The sequence below is a fragment of the Micropterus salmoides genome, unplaced genomic scaffold (assembly GCF_014851395.1).
Source record: "Micropterus salmoides isolate LMB-PRFRI ecotype aquatic unplaced genomic scaffold, ASM1485139v1 Ms_hic_scaffold_10, whole genome shotgun sequence".
NCBI lineage: Eukaryota > Metazoa > Chordata > Actinopteri > Centrarchiformes > Centrarchidae > Micropterus > Micropterus salmoides.
The window spans coordinates 21,336,180-21,354,966 of NW_024040041.1; the positions used below are offsets into that span (position 1 = coordinate 21,336,180).

An 18,787-nucleotide genomic window follows, 5' to 3' on the forward strand; every position below is an offset into this window, starting at 1 on the left:
AATATTTGAAGAGAGATTAGTTCTAAAACACAGGACGTATAGTTGAGATTGCAATATTTTTTGGTTTTGGAACATGAGAGCACTGTAGCCTGGACATCGGAACAGCTCAGAGCAGGTTTTATGTGGCTGCAACAACAGTTTGAGTCACAATAAAGGTCAAGTTTAATACAGACACACTGTACACCTCCTGTTGTATTTAAAGACATGAAAGTAAAAATAACTTCACATGTTGTCAAGGTATTTTCTTACATCAGAATAAATTGCTTGTGCAAATTTCACCTGTGGGACATACTGCTGCCAAGATAAACTTGTGTTCAGACAAGTAATAAAATCTCTGCTACACATTGTTTAATACAATGAAAAGACCAAGTGATAAGGTGAAAAAGGTAATAAAAAAAAAGCAAGCTGGCAGAGGGAACAGGTGAGGGTGCAGCATGTAGCAGTGTGTTTGGGTCAGCTGTGGCCTGGCCTCTGGCCCCACAGAGACAAGCTTGTTTTTGGAGTCTGGTCACGCTCTTTGAGACTGGCCTTTCAACTGGCATTTAGCACGATCGTAGTTTCCATGTCAGACAAAGAGATCAGTGCACTGCGGCATAGTTTTTGAACCTGATGCTTTGATATAATGGCTTGTTTTTTGTTTATAAAATACAGAGATTGGCCAGAAAATTCCGGGTTTACTTTCAAGGCAATTACTGTACATGTGCTACATCTGTCTCACATAAGGCAGCTAAAAGGCTTTGTCAAAGGTTTACCACAAAGACTACAGGTCACGTAAAGGTCTAAGGTGGTACTTTCCCCAGGACTAATCCTTTTCATTCCATAGAGGCATTAGTCGAGCTCCTGTAATCGCATGAGAAGTGATGTGAGTGACAGATTAACATGTAATGGAACCAGACACAGACATTACCAAACCAGGAAACCTGAGACAACATCCTGCATGAACAGCCAATCTGTGTATGATTCAAGGCTTTATGTATACCCATGTGATGGCTGGAGTGTTCTCCAGCCAGATCTCCATCAGCAGTGATGAAAGGGTGTCCAGAAACGAGCTGATACATGTACAGCCAGATTGTCAGGTCTGTTCTCACCTTGCTGGCCCTAACAGCCAGCTGGCCTGAGCGTGACTCCTCCTGGGGAGGCCACCACAGACAGGCAGCACCTCTTATTATCAACTCTGTTTCCACAGGTTAAGTGAAACTACAGAACCTACTCTGAATGCATTTTAAAGGGATTAAGAAATATCACTTTGAGCTTGACATGATGTGTTTTTCAGTTTATTTTGTTTAGTTCACAACTCTTTCATAATGTTGTTTTTGTTATACTATGGGTCTTGACACGGCTTTGCAATGGTGTCTGTTGGGAACAACATAAGCTTCAGGCAAGTTTAGCCCCCTAAAAACTAGTTTTTCTCACTAACATTAAATATTCATGTCTAAATAAACAAGAATCAAAATTACAGTACAGAAAAAAACATCCTCGATTAGAATTTATTAAAAGTAAACTTCACTAATCCGCTTCCACAGGACTGTGTGAGTGTGGTTTAATAAGATTTTATTGACAGCAGGATGGCAACAAAGGCAAAATACCCCACGTCTTCACATCATATTTGAAATTATGGTAAAGCCTGATTGGTGCATGTAAATATATATCACCTTTATTACAGCTGAACCAGTTAAAATAAGAAGAGACAAAAACACAAAAACTGAAATCTATCATGTAGAATAAACAAAACAGCTGTAAATTTGGCAGAAAATGTTGTGTTCATGTAGGATCACATTGGTCATAGTGAGAAGCTGATTAAGAACGTGTTTTCGGGGACCTTTAAAGTTCAATCTGTCTTATCTACTTTAGTTAAAAATAAAGGGAATGTTACCATAGTAGTTTCCATTTTAGGGATCAACTGCATTGCAGAGTGTCTTTCTGGGAATAACCTACACTTTCTTTTCCGGATGGAGAGCTCTTTCCTCACTGACAGGGAGCTCAAACAGTGTGTAATTATTCTGAGAACAGCAGCAGGTGTTAGTTCCTGTGGACTACGAAGGTACCATGGAGCCCAGCAGCCCATGTCACAGAGCTGGACCATGTCCCTGAGTGTAAAAATAGCCATTTGGCGGATGCCATTATTTCCTAATTCACACAACTGTTGACCAATAAAGACACACTCTTTTACCCCCCTTAGTCCCTCCTTCATGTTGTGAACTTGAAGTCACGCCAACTCTGTCTTATGTCCAGAAGGGTTCACATTACAGATTTCTGTGAATCCCACAAAAATGCTGACGTAATAGAAAAAGTTTGTTTAAACTTACATGACTGTGAGGAGAAATGTGGAGCCTTATGTAACTGGTAAGAAAGAGATTAAAACTCAGTTTGTCAGTCTTCCCAACACATCTCACGTCCATTGCAGAGAAGCTGCAAACAAAGTATCTATGCAAAAACATTTTTAGCAAAACATTATATAGGGTAAGTACTACATGTGGAAATAGGAAGCATTAACAGCAACATGCATTTCTTTAATATCTTTCAAACCCTGTCCATGCTACTATATTCATGACTGGATTGTACTTTTGATATATATTGATGCTCATGTATTCGGTCCAGAAAATGTCCAAGCTCAAAAATTTAAAAGTCTATATGTGACGTTTCTGCTTTGTGGGCTACTTATAATTGTGTAGATTAATAAGAGGGCATTTGTATTTACAAAAGGGTAACCACTCCTACCATGTTGTGCTGGTGTAATCACAGCAAAATGAAAACAATCAATGCTCGATTAGCTTGTTTTTGCTCCAAAACACATGATCTAACAGTTAAAAACTGCAAAACAGTTAATTTAAGTGCTATATTGACTCAAATCGTCTCTCATCTACTCTGTTATTATAAGTGGCACTTGATCTTTAATTCATCACTCATCCAAACATAGCATAGCTTAACTGAGCCACTGCTTAACTTAATAAGTCCTGTGCATGGTTACTGAGAATGTAATTATGTGTGAAAAGTGGAAAGAGCAGATAAAGGCACAAACAATGGACTAATTAACACTGTCCTTCCAAACAGAAAGTTGCTGACAAAGAAGACACACTGCACACTTAATAAAATACAATCCCTATTACTATTACATTTATCATCAGTTTGATGTCACACAGCTCTGACTTGATAATACTTCAATTTTGCTCTCCAGTGGCAATTTTATTTTCATGGAAAACATTGCTGTGATCTTCTTTAATAGCAACTGAGTGCTACCAGCAGCACAAAGCTGTAAATCATCTTGAAATAGGTCTGTCTTTCTCAAGTGCTGTTTCCATCTTGAAATGGTGCTTTTATTTAAACAAAACTTGTGAAATGAACCAGCTAACTGGTTTATAACTGGTTTAATAACACACTGAGAAGGCAGGATACACTTTAGAAGTGTATCCTGCCTTGTAGCCCATTATGTGTTTTAAAAAATTTAAAAGTGCTTAAACACATCCTGTTGTTTGATTCCAAAATTAATTCCATTAAGAAGTGATTGCTAAATGAAACTCTGGGTTGTTTGTTTGTTGGTTAGCCGCCCCAAGACTAAGGGGCCATAATTATAGTGATTACTGCATATTTAGAGTGGCATAATTGTAATAATGGGTTCAAAGCTGGTGAGCTTCCTATTTTGGCTGCAGGCCATTCAGTTAGTTCCACTCCATGTGTCCATGTCAAAATCCCATTAAAAGGAGTCAGCTCAGTGGCTGCCCAAGCCCACACAAAAGCCTAGTCATCCTCTGGAGCACAGCACATGCAGTTAACAGTAGCATTATATCAGTATAGAAATTTAAACAACTTCTGCACTGATAGTGAGAAGTCTGAGTCTGTGGTAAATATAAGATAATGGTATTTTCCTGCAGCTTTGACCACATGCTGTCTCATGTCTAAATATTATGAAGAAAACATAAACTACATCTTTTAAGCTCTAATTACTGCCCAATGATTAATTGTTGTATATTTACATATGTATATTATTAAAAAAGATGCTTTGTCCTTTCTCCTGTCCATTTATGTTTCCTTTCTCTTGCCGTATGTGCTGCTTTCTCACTCTGCTTTGGTTCTCTATACTTTCATGTATCTGAGACGGCAGAGTTTTAGATTGATGACAGTTTCTCCAGAGTGTAAAAAGTTTCAGTCCGGTTTCTAATTCCAGCTCTCTTTCACCTGACTGCCATGATGCATATAGGTTTCTTTTACAGAATATTCATCCCTCACAACCATTACAGAAAACGACAGAAAAGAGTAGTGTAATATTGTTTTGTGTTTATATCTGACCATATTAGATAATTTATCTTCCACCTTTCTGTTATTGTGTTTTTGGATTCCTTGTTCCGACACAATGTTTCAGAGGGAAAAGAAACAAATATCTATCCCCCCAAAAATGCCATGGTTGTGCAAGTAATTAAAACAACAATGTCATATGTAATGATTTAACAATGAGTATAAGAATACAGCTATGTATGCTTAGAGCGAAATGCCAACAACAGCATGCATTGCTAACATGCTCATCTTTAGCAGGTGTAATGTTTAACCATGTTTATCATCTTAGTTTAGCATAGTAGAATGCTAAGATTTGTCATTAGCACCAAACACAAAGTATAGCTGAGGCTGAAGTGAATGTTATTTTCCAGGTGTAAACAAAAGTGTCGGAAAATGTTCACCTTGAAGTGGACATGACTGTGTGTACCAACATTTTGTAACAAACCATAGTTGGTGAGATGTTTCAGTTTCAACCAAAGTGGTTGAACAACAGCCTGACATTGCTAGACATCACTAGAGCCATGGCACTAGATTGGCTAAACATCTGTTTCACTTTTACTCTGATACCAGGTGTTTGTATAACAAGCACTATGACATGTTGTACTCTGTATCTTGCCTTTGCATGTATGTGTGTGTGGGGGCGGGTGGTGTATTACAGAATGATAACGCGAAGTTACCTCCATCTCTTTCACACTGTTAAGCCTGGAAGCATAACTCTGTTAAACGTGTACTGTGGAAAATGTATTTCATGCTTACAATGGTAGATATGTTTCACAGCAGACTTAATATGTGATCAGTTATTTAAGTACTGGTACTGTTTGAAACATTGACCAACTCAGCTTGTGAAGCACATATGCAATCATGTTAACAATTACTATTGTAACATTTTAATTGCATCATAGTAGATTATTTCATGAGGTTGTTCTCTTTATCTGAACTAGAGATTTCACTATGTGGCGGTCCAGTGCTGGTGGTTTCTGCACAGCTTCAATAAAACTCATACTATTATTTTGCTTTTGGCATTTTGACTGCCTGCAGCGTACACAAATGCCTGATACCACATACTGTATATGGCCTCCTGCAACAGTGCCCATTTGCTAACATTAATACATTTGAGAGAGCAAATGCAAGAAAGAGAGAGATTGTGACAACCACTCTGTTCTAAATATATGAACCACCTGAGCAGGCCATAAAATACCCTGTGTTCCTGTACTTCTTTATATAGACTGTTCTTGATTTAATCCTACAAATATGAAATAGAAGTAGTTTAGATTTCATTAGTTTTGCCTTATTTATTCAGTTCTTCAGACAACACATTCTCCATTGGACATGTCATTTTTCTACCTCAAACTGTCAGTTAGCTACTTGTGAATAAGGGGGAAATGATCAAGAAAATGTGCTAAATTAAGAGTGGAACCTAAAATAAGAGAATAGAAAAGAGTAGTACACATAAAACTGTAGCTAGTATAAAGGGACAATAATCTTTGGACCCATAACTGCCAATGCTAAGAACTAAAAGTCTGTGTTTAATCCAAAATACTACACATGTGAAATAAATTGAGATGTTTCATCCGGTTGGCAGCACTTCTAGGTATGTTTATTGAATGGGAGAAAGTAGACCTGGCAGATCTCAGACTGTCCTGTGGAATTTAATTTAATGTAAATATCATGTCATGTCTGCAAAAGCTTAAAGTTCTTTTGGTGAAACCCTGCTGACCTCCTCAGATATCTAGATATCTTGTCTTAGGTGCTGACCACTACTGCCACCCTAGACCAAAAAGAGGTAAAGCAACCAATTACACTTTCATGTTCTATGAGTCTCTCGCTCTCTCTCTCTCTCTCTCTCTCTCTCTCTCTCTCTCTCTCTCTCTCTCGTCATTTACACATCAATGAGGCAATGGATCAATGTGTGTTTGGTCTTTGTGTTCACATGGGAACAGAACATTGGGTTCTTCTCACCCAGGCAGAGACTTATATTGAATTAACCACCCTGCAATACAATCAATCCAAATACACCCTGACACATACTCACACAGAGGCTTTACACCCTTACAGTGTCGTTTTCCACATTCAGTTGTTAAGAGGGAGTCTTCTTGTTCTTCTCACGTCACAGCGATGAAAATGTAGTAAAATTTAAACAAAACAAGCTTAGCCACCATTGACATTTGCTCCAAGGCTGTTGATATTGTTCTTGTGCACCTGTGCTCAGCGTCACCAGTAACAGGAGACAAGGACGAAAGGCTGAGTGAGTTGACACATATCGCTCCAGGAAACCCACAGCATCACCAGACCGGTCCCAAGACGCTCCCTGAATCCACATGTTATCCTCTGTCTGACAACCCAGGAGGGAATGAGAGAGTGGCAAACATATCTATAACCTCTGGCACAGTTCAACTGTGGTGGAAAAAGTATTCAAACCCTTTACTTAAGTAAATATGTCAGTACAACAATATAGAGATTTAAAATCCTGCTTAAGTAAAGAAGAAGAAGATGCAATTGTACTTAAAGTATCTAAAATAAAAGTATACACTCCTTGCAGAAAGACAGCTATAGTTATGTATCAATGTGCACATCTGGTGGAGGTGGAGCTAATTTTATACAGTCAGGTAGTTCAGCCCAGTTGTTCCCAACATAGGGATTGGGCCCATTCATGTGAGGTGATTAATGGGGTACGAAAGAGGAAAAAAGCAACTCTGCAACACAAATTTGTATAAATCTTTTCAGCTTTTCTCTAATGTTTGCTATTTTTTGTGAAATATTGGATTTTATTATTTTCATTTAAATGAAACTGTCTGAGAAGTTTAGAGGGGAAGTCACTATTTGGTGAAAGTGCTAATAAGTCATAGACAAACATGATAAGGGGCCTTTAACTACACACAGTTTCTTTGTAAGGAGTCACAAGCCAAATAAGTTAAGAACCACAGGTTTAATATTTAACAATACAATGTATTTTATAAGCATTTCGTTCATTCTTATAAACAGGCTTCGGCAAAGTCATTCCCTTGTGAAATCAAAATCTCCAGGAGATCCTCCCATCCTGGTCAACGTCAAATCCACGACACTTCAGAGAACTTATAAATGAATCCCTGAAGCATATACTGATGTTTGACACACACTGCATCACATTTACTACTCAGCACAGAAGAATGTTCCGCGCTGGTGAGTGACAACAATACCATTTGAACTTTTAAAAAGCTCCACAGGTCAATTAGATTTTGTAAATTGTAATTGTAAAGCATTTCAATCAATACATATCCTTAAAAGAGAGGCAAGACTGCCTAGTAGTTGAATTTCAGTTGGTAAATATGGTTAACTCCATTTTGCAAATAACTGTGGCTAAAACAATGTGGATGAATTGAGTTTTGACCTCACATCACTTGACACTTCAAGATCAAGGCATGTGACTGGAAACATTTTAGACTTGCTCATGAACAAAGATCTTTGTGCATGGATTATTATATCTAATAGTAAATTAGAGTATTTAGTGTTTTCAACTGTACTTTCATTTGAAATATTTTACAGAAGCTGCAAAATAGTTACATATCGTAAAAAACAGAAGCATGTTTTTACAGGCAAGTCAGATGTGTTTTACTATGATTCATCAGTGTTGACAATTAACAAATGGCAATTGCAACTTTTAATGACGCTCCTAAAAAAGTCACTTTTTCAGAGTATAAGCTTTGAAAATTCAAATATATGTAAAACTGCTATTGGTACTTAAGCACCTAATTAAATGCTCTAAAATACTGTTTAATATTCTGTTTTGGTTTTTTGTTTTCAGTAGATATGCCTGAAGAAAATCTCAATTGATTAAGTTTGACATCTCCAGGGACAAGAAACTTGGCAAAGAGCTTCACTCCGTCGTCGGTGTGATTAGTCCTTCAGGAGTGCTCGTGGCCTGAGGCAGAGCCAGCAGCAGAGCGAGGTGAGAAACACCATCCACTGAGGGAGCAAGAGGCAGAAAGGTCCACATTAAACCAGAATAGGCCCCTTGATGGTTGTACAAAGAACGATCACAGCCTCTGGCTCCAATAGTCCATTCAGTGGAGGGAGCTCAGGTGTACTGCATGTGAAGACTTTCACAATTTCAAAGAGGTTGTGCAAATCAGCCTGACTCAGAGCTGCTGTAAATAGTCCCAGAGCCCCAAACAAAACTCGACATTTAAGGCCTGTGTTAGAAAAACTGCAAAAACAAGCATCCAATTGTGGTTCTTCTTTGGGGCCCATAAACAGAGACAGAGGGCACAAGGCTCAGGACACATGTAATGGTTTGCTTCATGTCTTCCTCCCGTTATTATTCCATCAATCCAGCCATTATTGTATTTATTCTCCAGGTTATCATCCTTTTCTGGTCAGAAATTAGCTTTAGGAATAGCTAAATGTCAGAAACAGGCTTTTAAGAGCTCCAGGAAATTACCATATTTTCCCTGCCCTTACAAACTAATAGTCTCAAGCAATTGTCTGCGTGCAGAATATGAACCTTGCCATTTTAATTTGGGAATAGCTGCCCTTTTATTCTGCTGTGAAAGGGTGGTGCTTTTCATATGAGTCCCATAAGTGAGTTAGATGTCCCTGCATACAGGGAGTCACAGTTCCCAGAGGAAAGTCCACACCGACACAATAACAAAATAACTGCCTTAGGAGAATCCCTAACGGTGTTTGTAACATGTTTTTGCTCTCCGGGAATTGCCTGGCTTTACTGTGCGATTAGTTTAACTCTACTGAGAATAAACTTCTCAGCATATCAGAAAGGATTATAATCAACAACAGTTATGTGACATGACACGGGCTGCATCATTTACAACTAGAAAACAAGATAACTCTTGATAAACACTTTAATGAGAAAATGTATCATTGTGGCTATGTGAGTGCAAAACCCTGATCACCACTATTCTTATTCTTACTTCATCAGAGTCCTGGTTTTTGCAGTTGTAGAATCATGGAGAGAAATGTGTCTTCATCCCTCAACCCAACCTCTCTCCCAACTGAACTCTCTCTCAACGCCACCGCTGACATCAATGCCACAGTAAAACCCTTCAGTGTGTTTAACGGGTGCGATAATCAGGTAGAGGCCATTCTCTTTGACCTGACCCTGCAGAGCATCAATGTAGTGGTGGGAATCCCTGCCAACTTACTTGTCATTGTAATCCTCATCCACAGTCGCAAAGAGCCTACCACTTCAGACATATTCTTGGGCTGCCTGGCCTTCATGGATGCCTACTTTAGTGCCATGACACCCATCAGCTTCCTTAACCTTTACCATTGGCAGAGCAAGGATGTGTGGTATGCCATTAAGTTCTCCTACGGTGTGAAAGACACCAGTGGACCATTGTTTCTCTCCTGTATCTGCCTAGATCGCTTTGTTGCTGTGCTCTTTCCAATTACGTTTGGGCAGCTTAAACACATCAAGTACAGGTTAAGCCTCTCAGTGCTGGTATTCTGCATCACGTTTGCCTACTCAGGAGCCAAGGTTGTGGGAGGCCTCCCCAACTTCGAGAAGGTGTTCACTGGTGAGATCCTGGCAGCATTTACTTGGATGGTTTTGTGTAATGTGTGCATACTATGGGCCCTGAAGAAGTCCCGTGGCACAGGGAAAGATGAGATGCACCCCATGAAGAAAAAGGCCTTCAAGATGGTGCTCGCTATCCTTTGTATCGTTGTATTTAACTACCTGCCACCTGTAGCTCTCTTTCCCTTTGAAGATCACTACTCCCCTGATGTGTTTCGCTGCTACGTGCAGCCTGTGGGCTTTGCTTTCCTCAACATCAGCAGCACCATCCAGCCACTTGTTTATCTATCTCGTCTGGAGAAAGTGCCTTTCCTCTTAGACACCTGTGTTAAGAAGTGTTGCACCTGTGTCTATGCGGCGATAAACAAAATTCCACCTGCAGAAAATCCACCTGTTCAGATTTAAGAAGGTTTAATACACAGTGACCCTTGTGGATGCTCAGTTTAACATTTGTCTCTAAAGAAGAGGCATGAGAGAAGGAAGTGAATGCTGTGTATAGATTTTTACGTAGAGTGAGGGACACTAATCCTGACAAAATAGAAAGAAAAGAGAAAATTCTATCTTAAAAAATATTCAATAAAGAGTCAACAAGTGTAAAATCATCATTTTAATTTTTCATAAACTAAAAAATGCGTTTAAAGTACTCTCCATTGTAATGTTCTGGACTATAATCCTTCAAAATATAAGTTTGACTTTGGCGCCATCATGTGTGCAGAAGAGACTAATAAACTGTTACCGCACTTTGGACTAATGAATTCTTTCTTTAACTTATCAGATTTATACAATGATGAATGTGTGTGTGTGTGTGTGTGTGTGTGTGTGTGTGTGTGTGTTTGTGCGTGTGTGTGTGTGTGTGTGTGTGTGTGTGTGTGTGGTATAAGTGTATGTATGTTTCTTAAAGTGTGTGGGTTAGAAACATAATATTTGAAAAACAACAAAATATTTATATATATATATATATATATATATATATATATATATATATATATATATATATATATATATATATATATATATATATATATATATATATATACATACATACATATATACATACATATATATGAGGAAAGGACTTGTTGCACACCAAAACCCACCCAAGTACAATCCTAAAACTTCTTGATATTTATTTAAACATTTTCACCAAATGCAAATGTGCTCTCCCCCTCTTCAACCATAAAGAGCAAGTCATATTTAGCCACTTACATTAGCAATTTATACACCATCCCTGAATATTATACTAACTTAACTCAACAATTGGTTTTAAAAGTAAGAGCACTTCATAATGTAGCATTTTATGCAGCTTGACAGAAACAATGATTGGAAGAGCCACCTGCACTACACAGAATAGTTAACGGTTTATTCAGGGAACAATGTTGTTAAAGGAACTGCTCTACATTGTGGGGAAATACGTTTAGAGAAACAAAAGTACTTGGATGAATACTTTGCATGCTCTCTGAGAGAAATTTTACATTATAGGCCGTCAGTACACCAATCACAACTTTTAATTTTTTGGCTCATCCATTAAAACGGGACTGGGATTCTATTTTTATTACCTAATTAACAAAGAATTTATCCAGTTATTGACGCAACATTGTGACAAGTACCTTCTCTGGCATTACTCTCAATGGATGACTGCTGTGTGTATAAAAATATGGAAGTAAAGTTTCAGTGAATGTGTCTGTAAATGCATAAATGAGTGTGTCATCATCAGGGTCAAAAAAAGACACCGTCCCTCTGTTGTAATCCAGCTGCACTTTGACTTGTTTGGGCCTTTTCGTGATTGTCAGTGTGGTGGGTGGCAAGGTCATCGCCCTGAACTCTCCGTCCCTGAAACACAAAGTCCAGAAGCCGTTCTCGGGCCGAGCGGAGATCTCAGCGTCCCTGGGCACAGACAAAGAGGCCACACCCAGGAGCCAATCCTGATTACTTCCTGTTTCCACAACCCAGTGGTGACTTCCTGATCCCAGCGCAGTCATGCCTACAACTTCAGGGCTGATGTGGAAGCGCTCTGGGTTGTCAGGGCAATAGCTTGGCTGCTTTGAATAGCGGAGGGAAGTGAGGTCGCCCGACAGGATGAGGCAGGGATGTGCTGTGTTTAGATCCAAAGTCACAGGAGCTAAAAGACAGGAAAGATTGAGCAATTCTTCTTTTCCAGAATGTGAACCTGAAGAAAATAATAATTTTGCGTACTCACTATAGTCAATATGGTCCAGCATTTTCTCCCAGACTCTATACTTGAGGTTGCCGAGATGCTTTGTCACATCAATCAGTAACCCGGACATGCTGTCTGAACCGAGCTCTATGCTTTTCCCTCTGTAATAACAGCAGATACCTTCCACTGAGAATACGTCAGTCAAAACATCAACGCAAGAAAGAATGTTAATACATAACTTTGTTTACATACCTGTCCTGGGTGTCTTTGAAATTCTGGAAAATGGAAAAAGTCACTGTCAAGCAGGGAAGTTTCTGGGAACAATGATTAAAACAATGATGTATACTGGACTGTACGGACCTTCAACAAGACCATATCATCTTCTTTCAGCTGCTCCTGTATGACTGAGATGGTCTCTGTGAGGGACAGCTCTTCTGCTGAAAGTTCTTTATCCCTATCCTTTATTGCTGCAATCTTCTCGTCTACTTCTTTCTCCACAGCTGCTATTCTGGCTGACTCTTCTTGGTGGAGGACTTCATGGAGCTGCTTGAATTGGCTCTTGATCAATCTCTGTGTTTCCTCCGCTTGACACTGAGGGAGATTATTGCAAATTCTCTTTATTTTAATTGAACAGATTTTTTATTCAAAACCAAATATCTGTCATCTCATCACAGTTTACCTCAATGTACGTGATCATGTTTGCAGAGGTTGTGTGAATTCTTTCAAGGCTGTCCAGTTTATCTTGCAAGCTCTTGAGAGTTAAAGCAAGTTCATCCTGAAAATCAAACAGACCTCAGTCAGCTCAGATCAGATAACTTAAAAGAATGATATTTAATGTTTTTGAGTTTTAGGCCTTTTCATAGCTGAAAAATAGCAGTGGGGATTACAATCAGGACAGACTTGTGGGACCGCATTCTACCTTTAGGTGTTATCTTTATTACATAACAGCAGAGTCAATGTAGTAGGTTGCCTTTACAATGTAGTTGACAAACACAGTGATATATTTATTTTATCTTACCTTGCAGTCCTGCAGTGCCTCCTCTATTGGTAAGCATTCGTGAGTCTTGTGCAGTTTGGAAGATTGACACACCACACAGATGGGCTGTTTGTCAACCAGACAGAAGAGTTTCAACTTCTCCACATGCAGGTTACAGTTACTCTTCTCATCCTCCAGCACTGAACTCTGCCTCCTGACCTGCAAATGAGCTTCACATACATTTTTCAGAGCCAAATTGGAGGGAGCACTGGACTTGGAGACTCTTTTCCTGCATACTGGACACGTACGTAACCATTTGTCCCAACAGCCCTTCAGACAGCTCCTGCAGAAGCTGTGGCTACATGACAGTAAAACAGGGTCCTTAAAGATGTCACAGCATATTGGACATGTAAGATCCTCCTCTGGGATTGACATGATCATTAGTTTGTCATGTACAATATAGTAAATCCACACTTCAAAACAGCACAAGTCCTCAAGCTTTAGGTCCTAAATGATTCCTCTGTTAACAACAAGATGATTTAGCGTGCGTAGTTAAACTTGTCTCCTGAAAGCCTCAGAGCACACTAACTGCCAAACTATTGTTCTTGATGTAGCAAATGCTCTTGGTTTTCCTGTGCATGACTTCTGTGGGAGTAACACATGTAGCTGTGTGAAAAAGTACTGCATGTAGCAGTGCTGAGAAACAGGAAATAAAGCCCTATTGGCCAGTTACTGGTAACTTGTTGGTAACTTGCTGCATGTTTGGAATGACATCATTTAGGAATGTTTCGGTGTTGACACCCACGTAACAGCCCAAGGCTGCATACCTATTGATCCATTAATTCATTGTGTGTGCAATTCACCAGATAAAAAGAATGTACTGTAAATAATATCATGCATCAGTAAATGTAGTGACATTAGAAATTTAGTGTTGCATTGTTGCCCAACACACTTCACAGAAGGTTTTTTATCATTTAGCCGGTGAGTTTTGACCCAGACTGGCTAAACCAGATTTTTACACCAACAGGATTTTATTATACTAACCATATAAGCATGTTAATGTACTGTAGACAAGACAGATTATTGATTGGTTGTGATATGTTTTATGCTATGTATGTGATTTACAGAGTTGGAGTTTGTCTTGATGATTTACACAATAACATGGAATATTTATGCTGCTATGACAATATTTGCTCACATTTTTATGGTCCAGAGGAAGCTTTTTTCTTCCTTTATGAAAGAAAACTGTAACCCAAGGAAGCCAGAATGTGAAATAGGTGGTAGCCCAAAATAGATCAGGCAACACAGTGAATATCTAATCTGAAGTGGCATTGCATTTACACATGTGGGTGCAGGTTGTTGTTCCAAGTGACAAGTTTTTAGAAGACTGTCTCTCATTCTGAATGTAAAAACCCAGCAACATGTCTGCCTTATGGTAGAGACTAGTGTTCACATATAATATAGGCTTTTTTTCCGTCAGTTAATCAGACATGATAACTTAGAAACAATACATACTTCCCTGCTTTAATGTGGAAACTGGCTGAAGGACTTAAAGGATAGGTTCACGATTTTTCAAGTTTATCTTAAAATAATAGTTTCCTCCTGTTCATACCGACCATTTAGAGATCCCATCCTAGTGCGCTTTGGGGACTGGGGACAAAATCTACATTCCTCATTTTATGCAAAATTGTTTTTCCATGGACAGTGTTTCACTGATGAGCTGCAGTGGAGAGATTGTTGAGAACAAAATTTGTTTTTTTGTTCCCATCACTTGCATTGGACATTAGGAAGAAATCTTTTATTTGGCCAGTATGAACATGACAAATGATCATGACAAGAAAAGCTTGTGTCGATGGGCTCCTATATTTTTTTTTAAGACAGACTTTTTGCAAAATTGTAAACCTGTTATTTAATGGACTTTGAATGAAGTTTCGGGACATTTTTTGGCCTTGATGGACAAGTCCATGATGAATTCCCACATTTATGACTTTGCATTTCTTCTAACTTGTTTTGGTTTCTCTTATGCAACCATAAGTATATGTCAGTGTTTTCCCATTTTGATGTAAAAATTGTCAAGTGTAAAGTATTTTAAAGAAAGTAAAGCACACTTTTGACATCCAGACCCTACATGGCTGCACATCCTGGGTATTTTTTCAATAAGACCTCATGGCGCCGAAAGGTTCTTAATACTTTGTGATAACATCAAGTTGATACTTTTCAGAAGTAGTCTACCAAGTAGGCCTAGTCTTCAAACTCAAGCTGATACATCTTACTTATCCTTTGTTCTTTCAAGCAATGGCTGATTGATGGCAGAATACCTCCATGATTTCATTATAGTGCGATACACTGTTAAAACTGCAAAACAACAACCTTGAATCTGAAGGGTGTAGCTTTAATAGGACTCTGTGTGTGTGTGTGTGTGCGTGCGTGCGTGCGTGTGTGTGTGTGTGTGTGCGTGCGTGTGTGTGTGTGTGTGTGTGTGTGTGTGTGTGCGTGCGTGTGTGTGTGTGTGTGTGTGTGTGTGTGTGCGTTTGGAGGGTATGTGGGTGCACTCAGTCCGTGAGAATGGTGACAATCTTATCGATGACTGATGCAGCTCCTCGCATCCTATCCGCCATTTCCACGGGTCTTGGTCCCTCCCTCTCTCCTCCGCTGTTTGGTTGCCATGGCGATGACGTAAAGTTGCACCACCGATTCAGCCCAGTAGACTGTCTTAGAGGCGGTGCAGAAAATCCCGGACATTAGACCGCAGGAGCCATCATCCTGTGAATCTCTGCTGTAAATCTCTTCTGCTCAGGTTCCCAATCTCCTGCTCGATCACCCTCGTATCCTCAAGTCCAAAATGCGCGAAATTGTGCATTTGCAAGCCGGTCAGTGCGGAAACCAAATCGGAGCAAAGGTATTCTTCTGAGTTTTGCTTTTCTCTGTTTTGCGTTCTGGTGATGACTTGTGCAGGCTGCCACGGTGGCGCTGACAGGGGTCGTCTAATACATCCTCCAAGAATTTTCTAGAATAAACCCAATGCGGTGTCTTGATTGAGGTTTGGTGCAATGATTCAAAATTAACGTCATTAACGATAGCTTATTGATATTTCCTGTAGGGCTTGGACTACATTGGGCTCACGTTTCGTGCACTCGTTGATTTACATGCATGCAACAGACAAAAAAAAATCGCTTTAATAATTGCATGTAAAATTAGCTTTAGACATTTCTGCGTTTTTCTCGAGTTCTGCACGCCATTATATCAACGATTATCTGTAGTAAAATGTAACATTTTGCCACAATAGCAGCAGCCTCCCCTCCCCCTCCACATTTATGACCTATTTTCACCAATATTTTTTTTTCTACACCAATTGATGTTGAAAACAAATATCTTTCTACACCAATTCAAAGGGTATTTTCTTATTTTAACATGGACATGTTATCTTTAGTGGTTTAAAGCTTGTTGACCTTTCATACTTTAGTTTGTTCTTATACTATCAAATACCGTTACTTACCAGATTATTGCCATCTGCCTGATTACTCCAGAGACAGTCTGCATTTCAGACTAATACACTGCACTTTAGACCTGAATTAAAGAGAATTAAACTGTCTTGCAGCTTTGCATGTTTAAAATAGCTTCCTGTAAAGTAGCTATGCTCTTTCAGGGTGTTGGGAATCTGTTATCTACCTACTGTTACCTAAGCATGGTAATTTCTTTATATTGTGTTTTTTCTGGGGTTTTTTTTTTTAGTTTTTTTTACCTTGGGCTAAATTAACATTATGTCTCTACCTACTCTCATTCCACGCTTATTTTTACTCAGTTCTGGGAGGTGATCAGTGATGAGCATGGCATTGATCCCACTGGTACCTACCATGGAGACAGCGATTTGCAGCTAGACCGGATCAGCGTCTATTACAATGAGGCCACAGGTAAGCTACAGATTCAGCTGTAATAGAAGAGAGCAAATTTCATCACTCACCTATCCAGCTCTTCTACTATGCAAATGAATTTATTTTACATAGACGTTTGTGTTTTACAGTAAATGCATCATGCTTAACAAGCTTGTTAAGATTTACAAGGAATAACATTGTTGATCCAACTGACCTGATTTCAGGTGGAAAGTATGTGCCCCGAGCCATCCTGGTGGACCTGGAGCCTGGTACGATGGATTCAGTTAGGTCTGGTCCCTTCGGGCAGATTTTCAGACCTGACAACTTTGTCTTTGGTAAGCTATGTGAATTTAGTGAAGATGCACTCACCTGTTATCACATCAGAAATGATTGTGTACATTTTTGAATTGGTCTTCCATGAGAAAACTTTACCCATTTTTCCTACATCAATGAACTGTGACACTCTTGACTACAGGTCAGAGTGGAGCTGGAAACAACTGGGCCAAGGGCCACTACACTGAGGGAGCCGAGCTGGTGGACTCTGTCCTTGATGTGGTGAGGAAAGAGGCTGAGAGCTGTGACTGCCTCCAGGGCTTCCAGCTCACCCACTCCCTGGGTGGCGGCACTGGCTCCGGCATGGGCACCTTGCTCATCAGCAAGATCCGCGAGGAGTACCCTGACCGCATTATGAACACCTTCAGCGTGGTGCCTTCTCCCAAGGTGTCCGACACTGTGGTGGAACCCTACAACGCCACTCTTTCTGTCCACCAGCTTGTAGAGAACACAGATGAGACTTACTGCATTGACAATGAAGCCCTCTATGATATCTGCTTCCGCACACTTAAACTAACAACCCCCACATATGGAGATCTCAACCATTTGGTGTCCGCCACAATGAGCGGGGTGACCACCTGTCTGCGTTTCCCCGGCCAACTCAACGCTGACCTCCGTAAACTAGCTGTCAACATGGTGCCCTTCCCCCGACTGCATTTCTTCATGCCAGGCTTTGCCCCCCTCACCAGCAGAGGCAGCCAGCAGTATCGCTCCCTGTCTGTGCCCGAGCTCACCCAGCAGATGTTCGATGCCAAGAACATGATGGCTGCCTGTGACCCACGTCACGGCCGCTACCTCACCGTGGCTGCTGTGTTCAGGGGCCGCATGTCCATGAAGGAGGTAGATGAGCAGATGTTGAATGTGCAGAACAAGAACAGCAGCTACTTTGTTGAATGGATCCCGAACAATGTGAAGACCGCCGTCTGTGATATCCCACCCCGTGGCCTCAAAATGGCTGCCACTTTTATCGGCAACAGCACAGCCATCCAGGAGCTGTTCAAGCGCATCTCCGAGCAGTTCACTGCCATGTTCCGCCGTAAGGCCTTCCTCCACTGGTACACTGGTGAGGGCATGGATGAGATGGAGTTCACCGAGGCCGAAAGCAACATGAATGACTTGGTGTCTGAGTACCAGCAATACCAGGATGCCACCGCTGAGGAGGGCGAGTTTGAGGAAGAGGGAGAGGAGGAGGTCGCCTAAAACCTCAGCCTACCCATCTGCCAAACCTCATTTCATGTCACCCATCCCCAAGCTCCATCCCTTTCGTCCCTTTCCATCATGAATTGAATGGTCTGCCAAAAACTGTCAATATATAAATCTTTGTTGTCATACTGTTAGACATTGAAGTTACGTGATGTTAGTGAATTTTTTGGTTGAAATGTTTTTGTGTTGTGAGTGCTCTGAATTATTGGCATCCATACATCTGTTCTGTGGATTTTAACAGTAAAGCCTTGAAATTGGAGTATGATTAAAATTTGATTAAAAGGCCACTTGAACTGCTTCTGAGTTTTTATTGATTTGTTTTAATGTGTACTTAATGTTATTACAGACCGTACTGCACTGCAGTGATGTCCTACAACATGCTGATAACGGAAGTAGTTCTCAACCTGAAAGTCAGGTCCCTTAAGAGGGTCACAACATCATACGCAGGGTCCATATAAAATATGCATTCC

The 18,787-nt window shown here is 40.1% G+C and overlaps 3 protein-coding genes across 4 annotated transcripts; 2 read left to right on the forward strand and 1 right to left on the reverse strand.

Moving 5' to 3' along the window:
• The first annotated feature begins 9,208 nt into the window (after positions 1-9,208).
• Positions 9,209-10,183, forward strand: LOC119917862 (G-protein coupled receptor 183-like). The gene has a single exon (XM_038738285.1). The coding sequence runs from the start codon at positions 9,209-9,211 to the stop codon at positions 10,181-10,183; it is 975 nt and encodes a 324-aa protein (XP_038594213.1).
• A 697-nt stretch (positions 10,184-10,880) lies between these two features.
• On the reverse strand, positions 10,881-13,579 carry LOC119891083 (nuclear factor 7, ovary). The gene is made up of 6 exons (XM_038702416.1): positions 12,952-13,579; positions 12,613-12,708; positions 12,294-12,524; positions 12,186-12,208; positions 11,976-12,094; positions 10,881-11,897 (listed from the first exon to the last, which is right to left on the reverse strand). Exons 1-6 carry the CDS (start codon positions 13,348-13,350, stop codon positions 11,359-11,361), a joined length of 1,407 nt encoding a protein of 468 aa, XP_038558344.1. The 5' UTR covers positions 13,351-13,579; the 3' UTR covers positions 10,881-11,358.
• On the forward strand, positions 13,080-18,613 carry tubb4bl (tubulin, beta 4B class IVb-like). Of its 2 annotated transcripts, none has more exons than XM_038702433.1 (4): positions 13,080-13,213; positions 16,712-16,820; positions 17,006-17,116; positions 17,257-18,613. In XM_038702433.1, exons 3-4 carry the CDS (start codon positions 17,056-17,058, stop codon positions 18,312-18,314), a joined length of 1,119 nt encoding a protein of 372 aa, XP_038558361.1. In that variant the 5' UTR covers positions 13,080-13,213; positions 16,712-16,820; positions 17,006-17,055; the 3' UTR covers positions 18,315-18,613. The 2 variants fall into 2 exon arrangements, with proteins under 2 accessions (XP_038558361.1, XP_038558356.1); XM_038702428.1 differs by lacking the exon at positions 13,080-13,213 and adding an exon at positions 15,622-15,808.
• The last annotated feature ends 174 nt before the right edge of the window (positions 18,614-18,787 follow it).

What these genes read in the sequence shown, in the direction of transcription:
- LOC119917862 (XM_038738285.1), top strand. Translation starts at nt 9,209, where the DNA reads ATGGAGAGAAATGTGTCTTCATCCCTCAACCCAACCTCTCTCCCAACT.
- LOC119891083 (XM_038702416.1), bottom strand. Translation starts at nt 13,350, where the DNA reads ATGATCATGTCAATCCCAGAGGAGGATCTTACATGTCCAATATGCTGT. An exon ending in ATGATATGGTCTTGTTGAAG is followed by an intron (nt 12,209 to 12,293) that starts GTCCGTACAGTC and finishes TCCATTTTCCAG; the next exon opens with AATTTCAAAGACACCCAGGA. An exon ending in TTCAAAGACACCCAGGACAG is followed by an intron (nt 12,095 to 12,185) that starts GTATGTAAACAA and finishes CTGTTATTACAG; the next exon opens with AGGGAAAAGCATAGAGCTCG.
- tubb4bl (XM_038702428.1), top strand. Translation starts at nt 15,752, where the DNA reads ATGCGCGAAATTGTGCATTTGCAAGCCGGTCAGTGCGGAAACCAAATC. An exon ending in CTATTACAATGAGGCCACAG is followed by an intron (nt 16,821 to 17,005) that starts GTAAGCTACAGA and finishes ACCTGATTTCAG; the next exon opens with GTGGAAAGTATGTGCCCCGA. An exon ending in ACCTGACAACTTTGTCTTTG is followed by an intron (nt 17,117 to 17,256) that starts GTAAGCTATGTG and finishes TCTTGACTACAG; the next exon opens with GTCAGAGTGGAGCTGGAAAC.